This window comes from Leucopleurus acutus (assembly GCF_964270905.1).
Source record: "Leucopleurus acutus genome assembly, chromosome: 18".
NCBI lineage: Eukaryota > Metazoa > Chordata > Mammalia > Artiodactyla > Delphinidae > Leucopleurus > Leucopleurus acutus.
In genome coordinates, this window is record NC_139160.1 from 45,214,249 (window position 1) to 45,226,281 (window position 12,033).

Sequence of the window (12,033 nt, forward strand, 5' to 3'; positions counted from 1 at the left end):
TAATTCCTAATACATCTAATTCTTAACGCTTGGATTATGCAGAAACACATGGTATATATTTAGGAAACGACATTATTATATTTTTATATAAATAAAATTTTCTAAATTAGCCATTCTATTTTCTCCCAAAGTCACTCAATCAATGTTTATCCATCAATACATTTTAATATTCCTCTGAATAATTATGTAAGTGATCATATTTTCAGTGGCATGTGTTTAGCCAAACAGAGGTAAAGTGCAATCTTGAAATAAATCAATCCCTCTAAAATCATTTTGCAAGTCTGAGTTTCCTGTCATAATAGATTTCTCAGTGGCACTAATGGAAAGCATGAGAAACTGATTTTTTCCTGAGATTTTTAACTCATAAAATATGTAAATATTTAGTTCACAAAACTCTAGTAACAATGATTGTGCCATTGAACAATTATTTATTTATTTTCCACATAAGTATAACAATTTTTTCATTAGTCAATTTTATTTAACTGTAAAAGTTTTCCTTGATGATTCTTTTCATTCATGCATTATTACTTATTCACTTATACATTCATAACACTCTAAAGGTCACATAATAAACTAAGTCAAAAATAAGCTAGATTAAAATCTTAATGTAAAATAATATTAAATCATAATTTAAGGCTTAGGAAACATAGGTGAAATTGTAGTATTTATTTTAGCTTTAGCTTATTTTTACTTTAATTATATTTTTTGTCTAAGAACAAAGGATACAGACAATATTTAATACTTTTACTTAAAGAAATATTTTAATTTATGCAAATTTTTATGCTTTAGAAGCTTAAGTATTTAATTGAAACTTTCTATAAACTGAGACACAACATATTCAGTCATTTCACTTAATGTATAATTTCAATCTTTGGAACATGATGTATTGTTCTTTGAAGAATTTCATTAAAGTAAAATCCATTGAGCAAGTAAGATTTGAATACATTGTTGCACAATAAATTAATTTATTTCAACAGCTTAATTCTTTTATCATATTTATATGCTTGCCTTTCCAGAGTATGCTATAAGATGGAGAATAATGGAGACAGTAAAGAATTGCTTAGGAGAGAATCTCATAATTATTACTGAAACAAAATAGATAATGAGTTTTATTCAGACATAATAAGAAAGAAGCAGTTCAATGTCTATAGGGAAACTATGTAAACTGGATTTATCATTTCATTTGTGTGAGACCCTTTAACCTCCAAAATGGCCCTGAAGTAGGACAAAGAGGAAGAATATTTAATTTAATACTTCAACACACTGCTTTACAGTCCTGCATCATAACTCCACCAATCAATAAAACACAATCTTTTGCAGTGTTCCATCTTTATAAAACTAGCCACAATAATAAATGAAAATGTAAGAGGAATACACTCTCACTGAAAAAAAAAAAGGTCATACTAATAAACTAATGGTATCAGAATAACAATAAAGGGAAAGCTGCGTTTATTGCCTCTAGGTAGAACAAGAAGTATTGGTCTCTACCACAATTCAGAATCAAAGGTGGAATTTAAAACAATGAATTCTAAAATTCCAAAATAAAAAGGAGTTTGGGATTAACATATACACACTACTATATATAAAATAGATAACCAACAAGGACCTACTATATAGCACAGGGAACCATACTCAATATTTTGTAATAACCTATAAGGAAAAAGAATCTGAAAAAGAATATATATACATATATCTAGCTGAATATATACCTATATACATATATAGCTGAATCACTTTGCTGTACAACCAAAGCTAACACAACATTGTAAATCAACTGTACTTCAATAAAAAAATAAATTAAATAAAAATTAAATAAAACATATAAAATATTCAGTATTACACACGTGATTAATTAAACATTAAAAAATGTATTGTGTCTGCTGCCTCATCTCCACCACAAAATGCATTATATTTTGTCAACTTAAAATATTTTCTTAGAGTAAGATTAAATAATCACAACTCATTTCTCTAAATGGGTTATTTCATTTAGCTTTACTTTATATTGCTCTCTTTAATTATCTTCATTTTCGTCTCTTTATCAGTTAGCAATTCCCTTATTGAGTATGTTATAGAAGTGGGGAGAAGATATTCTAATGTTAAATTTATCTTAATACAACTTTTATCTTATGAAATTGAAGTTAACTAGCACTTTATAAAACCTAAATTCCTGAGCTTTAACACAACTCAGACTTCATTCGTTCAGAGAATATTTACTAAGCACTTAATATATGCCAGTGTTCTAGGCTCTGGTTACACGTAAGTAAACAAAACTGACAAAACTCCTTTCCCTCATGGAGCATATATCATCAGCTAGTAAATACTGTTAGTGAAATCCAGAATCATACACACTGATTGTGACACCCATATTCTCTTATTCTGGAAAAGTGAACTGAAAGGATAAATAATAGGATTGGGATTCTGGGTTTAGGAAAATGTTAAAAAGTACTTCTGGAAGACATAAACAAACCTAATATACTTGCATCTGGTAGAATATCTGGTAGCCACCATCAAAACTCCTTAACTCAGAGTTCTAAATTGAGGCTTCAAGGGATATTTACATAGCTCTTTTTATTTGTTTTGATGATGATACTCAAGAAATACTCAATTTTGCTAAATGGGAAAGTGGTAAGACCCATGAGTGTAGTCATAAACAACATCATTTTATTCTCCTACTGTCTCTTCAAACTTATTCAGTGTTGATAGGGAACTATATTTTTCCCATATCTGTATGAAAATTCAGGCAGCCTAGTAACTTTCCAGATTCTTATTTGGTAATATAAACTCCTACAGTTACTTTGAGCGGCAAAAGGCAGTCTCGACTCAGAAGTTATACCTCAGGCTTCTGTAATAATAAATACTATTATCTTAATTAAAAGAGAAGTCCCTCCTTTTCTATAGTCAAGTAGGTAGAATAGAGGGAGGAGAGCAAGGAAGAAATGGTAAGTTCTGATTTGGCCAGCATTGCCATCAATTGGCATCACTCTGTTCATGCCAAATGTTTAAAGCCAACTTTTTATCTAGTTAAGTCACTGTGTATGTTCTAAGTGGCCACCACCTCTATGAACTGCTTACAGTTCCTTGATGGGTCTAATTCGTCTCGGTGTTCCTCTGTCCTCTGAATTTCTGGCGTAAGTGCATCTGGATGCTTGATTCAAGTTGATCTGGGGGCAAGAGTACTTCATAGATGGTGGTGTATGCTTTCACTGGAAGTGCATAATGTCTTCTTGGTTGCATTTTATGATGCCAGCCACCACTGATAATCATAGCCCAGATTCATCACTTCATTAGGACGTGCAATTTGATGGATTCGAAATATATTATTCCATACTCATTTATTTGCAATATATCATTTCATACTCATTTATTTATATGAATAGGAAGTTTCTCTCATGCATCATTGTGTTATCCTGAGGGACAGTCTGTATGGGAAAGGCAGGAAAATGCTTGACTCCACCCCTTTATCCTTTATTTAAACCCTTATTTGTCCTTTAAAAGAATCAATTCCCTAGAATTCTCCAAGGGAGAATTGTATTATATTTAGTATTATTATAAACTCATGGATCTAAATATGTCTTATATTTCAATACACTGATGTATGGCATCCTTAGTGGTAGTTGTGTTTTAATACTTCCTTTTTCTTGTTAGCATTCTCTTTTCATATTTAATATCAATACCCAAATAAACATGAAGAGAGAAGACTTAACTGTTTCTCTAAATCCAGGTAAAATTTAGACGAAATAGTTTTTTTGCAAAAAAAAAAAAGTTTAAAAGTGATGCATACATCTAGAGTTATTTATGGTTGTCCCAAGATAAACTATTCTGTACCCCAAAGCAAACATGAGGTAAATGACATTGCTGTAAGATTTTTTAATCTACTTCAAGAATCTGGTTACTCTGGTTCTAGTTTTTATAATCTTTAAACATTTTGAACTTCATGCAAGTAAAGTCCTATTTACTGATATAGCATTTTAGGGACCTGTTTTGAAAAAAAGTATTAGAGAATGGAAAATGTATACATTGTATTTAAAATTTTTTTCAATGTTTAATTCTTTAAATGAGAATGTCATAAACAATCTCTATTTCTCTCTCTCACATACACACACACACACACACACACACACAAAACAGCAGATTGGCAGAGAAAATTAACAAAGTTAAGTCATATTCCCTGTTCTCAGAAAAATGCTGTAATGTGGCATGTGAGGAAAGATTATTCAGTAATGTAGAATAATATGAATGTTGCCAAATTTCTCAAAAACAATTCCATATTATCACTAAAGAAAAGTGAAATCTGGAAAAAAAATACATTTAAAAGTCTGCTTTATATACTACTGAACTAGCAAACCCACCAAAAGCAAAATACACTACTTTTGTTAGGTGAAAAGGGTTGAACAAGCAAAAGAGAGTGAGAGAGACAGAGAGAGAGGTCTTACTATATAATTGCAACTATATTTCAAAAGCCTGACACAGATTCCCTATAAAATTCTAGAACTTATTTTTAAACAGAAGATTGTGAATACTTGGGGGGAAAATAAACCAGTGATAATATGAAGATAATGTCACTATAGAAAGTCTTCTAATGATTTTATAAATACTAATTTACTCATTATGACAACCTGATGAGGTAATAATGATATAATCCCCATTGTACGGAAAAGGAAACAAAGACAGGGATATTAAGTGACTTTGACATGGTCATAAGACTAGGAGATGGCAGAGCTGGAATATAAACCCAGGAAGTCTTCCTCCAGAATCCATGTTTTAAACCACTAAAATATGTTGTCTTGCTTCTTTATAATTTTCTTTTTATTTCAGAAAGAACCATTTTTTAAAAATCCTTATGATATCATTGTGAATTTATTAAATAAAAGTGAGAAAAATATTGATTCATTCAGGGGGATTTGGGGTTACTTGATGAATGATTCCCAAAGAGAACCAATTAGTAGAACATTTCAGCCTATTAGAAAATCTCTAATGACAAGAGGAATTGATCTCTTGATTTATACTGTTTATTTTCCTCAGTGATTTAAAGTAATACAATCCTTTTACAATTTGGAAATGATACAAAGATGGTATAAATAGCTAATATGATAGTTTGGAGTATTAACAGTCAAGAATATCTAAAGAGCCTAAATCAATAGACTGGAAAATAAAAAAAAATTAATATGGATAAATGCAAATTCCTAATACAAGTAAAAGATAAAGAACTGGCTTAGTAGAATTTCATGTCAAAAATGCATGAGATTTACCGAGTCACACATTCAACTAGCAAAAATATTTATGAACTATGACTAAATTTATAAACTATTGTCCAAACTGAGGTTTATGTTAGTTCTGGTCTCTTCACTGATGGGTTCACTTCTAGAGTAATATGCAGGAGAGGGGTAGTGAGGAGGGGGCTTATTTAAGAAAAGGAAGGTCAACCAAGAGGCTTGATGAAAAATTGTCAGAAGAAATTAGAATTTTGGTCTGGAAAAAAGAAACACCACAGGTACTATAGCAGAGGACTTAAATATTTAAATAGTTAGAACGCAGAAGAATTAGGAGACATTTTTTCCAAGAAAATAAAGTTAAAGTAGAAGCTATTGAGAGGAAAATTTTAATTTGATCAATTAATACCTTCACACTCTTAAATTTGCTGAAAATAGAATAGGCCTTCTATAAAATAGATATATAAAAATGGGTAGAGAGGATGCAGGAATGCTTTCTCCACCATGGAGGGAGCTGGATTACAAAACACCTAACATCCCAAGCCTATGACTCTTCATGTTCTATGAATATTAAACAGTAAAAGTGTATGGGTTTCACTGATACATAATAGACTAATACAGAATGTCTAATGATTTAATATAATCTTAGACATTTAGATATTTGGGATTTAAGGTAGAATTATTATTGTGTAAACAGTATATGTCCTTTTCCTCCCTCCTCAAAGTTACCTTACTAAAATATTTACAGTAGTCCAAGACAATCAACCAGAGAAAATCTAAATTCAGTACTTTAGCAGACTGTCATGGAGGCTTGCATTTAAAGCAAATAACAATGTCATGGTGGTACTGTCCTCACCTATATAATTTTCTTTTCCTCAGTGCTTTTAATTTCTTTTCCTTTCAATGACAAATCCTATGGCTTTATGGTGTTTGACAGTTTAGTTTGTGCTGCTTCCATTTACCACAGCCTAAGATTCACATGGGTTTGAGTTAATCAGAACTCAAGGATTAGCAAAATTTTCCTATAAAAAGCTAGCTAGCAAATATTTTATTCAACACTGCCTTTGTATTTGAAAGTACCATAGACATTATGTAAATTAGAGTGTGGCTAATATCCAGAAAACTTTATTTATGGACACTAAAATTTGAATTCCATATAATTTTCATGTGTCATGAAAGATTATTCTTCTTTTGATTTTTTTTCCAACCAGTTAAAAATGTAAAATCATTCTTAATTCATGGTCCATCCAAAAACTGACAGCAGCATAGGTTTTACCCAAGTTCAGCAGCTTGCAGACCCTGCTCTACTGCTTGAACTGGTAGGTGCATTTTCATAAATAGGTTTATAAGAAAATCATTGGAGTTCCTTTAGTTCGTAGAAATAGATAACAAAACATTTTTTTAAGCTTGTAACTCTGAGAGCTATGTTTTTGCTTTTCTTCTGTCCTACAAATTCTTTTTGCTATTCTGATTTGGGTTGAGTTTTAATTTTAATTCTTGTCATTACTGTCAAAAAATGTAAATAGCACATTCCCGCATATGGACCATCCCTCAAAGCCTATTTTCTCTTGTTTTATCATTTCTTCCAGTGGGGGTAAATCTTTGGTATTTAACATTTCACTTTTAATTGGCCTTCATATTTAGAATCTTTTCAGGCAAACAAACTTGTAGGCTCTATTCTAATTACCCACTTGGGCCCCTTACTCTTTAAAGTGACATAAGAGTCAACCATTTTCTTTGGGGAAAATAAAAATTTCCCCTAAATTAAGTTTAATTAATATGTATCATATGAGTTTACTAAACACTGCTTCGAATGAGTGAGACAATGAGAATGTTGAATTCTCAGTAATAACTATTATCAAAATTGATCATAAATTGAATCGATACCTTGATAAACAAATCGGTTCCCTCACTGATGACAATGTAGCATTCAGTGGCATTCTCTCAGGAAAGAATATTTTGGTAGTTGATCTTGGCCTCCTGTGATATTTCTTGTTATTTTCCTCTGGTAAGGATTCTTCCGAAAATTATTTAAGGAGCAAGTACACATCTTTGTTTATAGAGTATTATTATATGAAAAATTCCTACTTGCATATTATTCAACTTTCTATATAAGTAATGACAGGGTCTTTACAAAATGTATAATGACTTGAATGCATCACAATAATACCATATAGAGTATTTTCATTGCCCTAAAAACCCCCTGTTCTCATCTTTTCACCCTCTGTTCCCACCCACTAGCAACCACTGATCTTTTTAGGATCTCCATAGTTTTGCCTTTTCCAAAGTGTCCTACACTTGAAACAATACAGTGTGTAGCCTTTTCAAACTAGCTTCTTCAACTTAGCAGTAGGCATTTGAGTTTCCTCCATACCTTTTCATGGCTTGATAATTCATCGCTTTTTAGCTCTGAATAATATTCCATTGTATGGTGGTGAGAATTCAGCTAAGCTACTCTGTGGTATTGCTGCTTCAGCATCCATTTTGTTTGACCACGTGGCCTACAGGGACCTTAAACTGACACTAGCCCCCTTCATGCAACTGCATGCTCTAGACAGCAGCCAAAGTCATAACCAAATGTAAGTCCCTGGTATGACTTCCCCAAAAGCCCTTGTGATCAACAGTCTTCTTAAATAAGACCCCTGGGAGACTTACCAAAACCCTACTCTTTTGGTTTGAATTGACCAATCCAGCCCCAGCCTAGAAATCCTGAAATACCCCACCCATGGATCCTAATAAAGCCATTTGCCTCAGGTCCTGCCTTGTTCTCTCTGTCTGCACTCTGCCTTGACCCCCCTGAGGCATGCCAAGTACTTCCTCCATGACCTGTGAGTAATAAACTTCTCTATTTCATTTTTTCTTGTGGTCTGTTGTTGAACCATGGCTCACTCACTTAACAAATGCTAATTCAGTTTTTGGAAGTATAGCTGACTTACAATGTTAGTTTCAGGTGTACAACACAGTAATTCGATATTTTTATAGATTACTCTCCATACAAAGTTATGACAAAATATTGACTATATTTTCTGTGCTGTACATTACATTCTTGTAGCCTACTTATTTTATACCTAGTAGTTCAGTACCTCTAATCCCCTTCACCTATTTTGACCCACCCTCCCAACCCTCTCCCTTCTGGTAACCACTAGTTTGTTCTCTGTATATGTGAATCTGTTTCTGTTCTATTTGTTCATTTGTTTTATTTTTTAGATTCCACATATAAGTGAAAACATACAGTATTTGTCTTTTTCTGTCTGACTTATTTCACTAAGTATAATACCCTCCAGGCCCATCCACATTGTCACAAATGGCAAACAACAAAGTCATCGCACACAGAGGTACACAATTTTTTTATCCAGTCACCTCTCGAAAGGCATCTTGGTTGCTTCCAAATTTTGGCAATTATGAAAACAGCTGCTATAAATACCCATGGACAAATTTTTGTATAGACCTAAATTTTCAACTCCTTTTGATAAAAATTATATGGTTGTAGGGTAAGAGTATGTTTAGTTTCATTAGAAACCACCAAACCATCTACTAAAATGGCCATACCATTTTGCATTACCACCAGCAATGAATAAGAATTGTAACAAGGCCTTTTATGTAAAATATGCTCCAGAGACTCCCCTAAACTCACATGTATTATATTCAGAAAAACAAGATAATAATTATGTCAAATACGGATAATGCAGCATGAGGTATCTTTTACTTAGTTTAAAAATTAATAATCTATTCTGACAATGCAAATGGTACAGATGAACCTATTTTCAGGGCAGGAATAGAGACGCAGACGTAAAGGATGGATGGGTGGACACAGAGGGGGAAGGAGAGGGTGGGATGAATTGGGAAACTGGGATTGACATATATATACTAACATGTGTAAAATGGATGGCTAGTGAGAACCTGCTGTATAGCACAAGGAGCTCAGCTCGGTGCTCTGTGACGATCTAGATGGGTGGGATGGGGTGTGTGGGAGGGAGGTCCAAGAGAGAGGGGATATATGTATACATGTAGCTGGTTCACTTTGTTGTGCAGTGGAAACTAACACAGCATTGTGAAGCAATTATACTCCAGTAATAAATAAATAAATAAAGTACTTTGATTTAAATATACATTATAAAATAATATGAATGAAAAAGTATACACACACACATATTTAAAAGTATACACATACCCCCCCCACACACATATACAAAGAGAGCCAGATATGTGTGTATATATACACATATGTGATACCTGTATAACAGTAATGTTATCTTCCACTTACTGTGTATTTTTGAATTTACAAAAAATTTCAATTTTATTATTTCATTTAGTTTTTACACCCACACTGTATTACGCATTTTTTTAGTGTAGAAATAATCAGAAAGATTTAGCTACATGCCCAAGGTGACACAGCTAGTTAAGTGGCAGAACCATAATTTAACCCTTCTGGTCTTCTGAAAACAAATCAGATACCATTTCCCACACCTTATGGCTCATAACACCACACACACATACACACATACCCACAAACACAAACACAACCATACATATAAGCACATACACACAATTTGAAGTATATCATTTAAAATGCTATGTTCATCTCTCCCTTAGTAGATATAATAGAGAACTTCAAGTTAGCCTAATACTGTCTAAATACTGTACCCCTGGTTCTAATTACTATAAGTGACTTTTTTTTCTCATAATCTATTCACTATCGCTTAGCTTTTTAGAGTTAGAACTACTTGTGGAGTAAGAAAAATGGATTGAGTGATGGTGGCTTAAGATGATTTTGGCTTAAGGCAAATCAATCATGTAATTAAACAATTACCTTAATAACAGATGTCTCAACTCTGGATGGGGGACTCTGAACTTGTGCTGCTGCCGCCATATTGGCAATGGTGCTGAGATGGTTCATCTGGCTCATTGCCATGGTGACAGATGCTGGAGGTAGGCTGACAGGAATTAGAGGGTGGGGCATCATCATAAAAGGCAGTTCCAGTCCTGTAAAAAATACACATATATCATCATTTCTCTATTCAAGTAAAACAATGAAACATGGTATATCTCATTAATTAAAATGGCTAAGGATATAAATTATTGAAAATTGAAGCATTATAAAATGTTCTAATAATGAGAGTCAAAGGAAAAATATTTTTCCTCTTTGCATGCAACAGTATCCACTCATCACTTAGGGAAATTAGGCTTAAAGCTAGCCAGTTTGGTGCCATGTTTTATCACTCAACACTCTTCATTTGTGTTTAATACAAACAGTTCTTTGCTACATTATTCTTCTGATCAGTCTAATTCTTGTTTAAAATACTATGGTTTTCTTTATCACGTTTAGCTGTCTAAATGTAGTGTACCTATCTACTATGTCCTATATTTCACTATCTGATCATTAGATTTTTTTATTCTTTGCAACTTTCATTTTTAGTGCTAAAAAATGCCATCGTACCATTTGGCAGAAGGTGGCTCTGCTGATGATGGTGGAGAGGATGACTGACTGGAAGGCTAAGTGCTCTAGGTATGCGGGGGCAGGTAACAGAAGCCTGAGATCCCCGGGGTGGGGAAGAGTACAGTGTTTCCTTTTCCCAAGAACCTTCACTGCTGCCTGTGGGGAATGAATATCAATTATTTGGATACAATATTATTCCAAATCTTCTAATGAATAATTGGAAATGAGGTTTTAAAAAGCATATCAGACGTAGAGAATGGACTTGAGGACACGGGGAGGGGGAAGGGGAAGATGGGACGAAGTGAGACAGTGGCATGGATATATATACACTAGCAAATGTAAAGTAGATAGCTAGTGGGAAGCAGCCGCATAGCACAGGCAGATCAGCTCAGTGCTTTGTGACCACCTAGAGGGGTGGGATAGGGAGGGTGGGAGGGACGCACAAGAGGGAGGGGATATGGGGATATATGTATATGTATAGCTGATTCACTTTGTTATACAACAGAAGCTAACACACCATTGTAAAGCAATTATACTCCAATAAAGATGTGAAAAAAATATATATCACATTTGGAGTTTGGCTAAGTGATTTCTTGGGAAATAAGCTCAAGTAAGTAAATTTCCCCTAAACCATATTTTCCTTTTGTTTTTCTATTTCTTAAATACAGTCTCAAATTTTCTGAAAAATAACATTTTTACAACAGGTAGCCTATTTATGAAGTCTACTCCTGTTTGACTAACCAACTTAATATAAAATAGATTCTATTATATACCTAGAGAATTAATTACTTCCTGGAACTGAAGCACACTGATAGTTATAGAACCCAAAGTTATCCTTGTATAATAGAATCCCAGTCACCCTTCAGAGTTAAAGTTCCTAATTTAATTCCACAGAAAATCCTAAACATAGAATCATTAAATGCCCAGCTTGGTTAGACATGCTCCAGGGAACACAAAGATCATTTACAAAAGATAATAATATCAAAGCAATAAATTAAATGTGTGTGAATCAATAAATGTATCTCTTGTTTTCAACTGCAGAGAAACTTAGGTTTATGACTGTGGCAATACAGGTGCCAAAGTCAGAACAGTACCTTTAAGGGCGTGTATTTCAACATCATGGCCACGTCCCAGATTAAACAGATCTTGAAACACCTTAATAGGGTACTCCTTGGAAGGTTTTTATATATCATTTCAATTTAGGCATGTTCTCAGATTAAATTATTTTACCATTAATTTATTGTTTAACTGAATCTGTTGAATATACAAACTACCCACTTGAAAGAAAGTTTCTATAATATCCCTGTCAGCTTATGAGTTTTCATTTCTTAAAAAAGGAAAAGAAACCATATTTTCATATAATATGCTTAGAAACAGCAAAGTAGG

At 33.2% G+C, this 12,033-nt stretch overlaps 1 protein-coding gene across 5 annotated transcripts in view; it reads right to left on the reverse strand.

Annotated features, from left to right (window-relative positions):
- Nucleotides 1-12,033, reverse strand: part of DACH1 (dachshund family transcription factor 1) — a gene marked incomplete at both ends in the record, with an annotated part of 411,297 nt that overhangs the window by 119,762 nt on the left and 279,502 nt on the right. For 2 of the 5 annotated variants that reach the window (XM_082859599.1, XM_082859598.1), the window contains one exon: nucleotides 10,021-10,193. The exons of 2 other annotated variants lie outside the window; for them this stretch is intronic. In XM_082859599.1, the coding sequence (XP_082715725.1) occupies nucleotides 10,021-10,193 (173 nt within the window). Of the gene's footprint in view, nucleotides 1-10,020; nucleotides 10,194-10,647; nucleotides 10,804-12,033 lie in introns of all 5 variants that reach the window. One more of the 5 variants, XM_082859597.1, reaches the window with a different exon arrangement.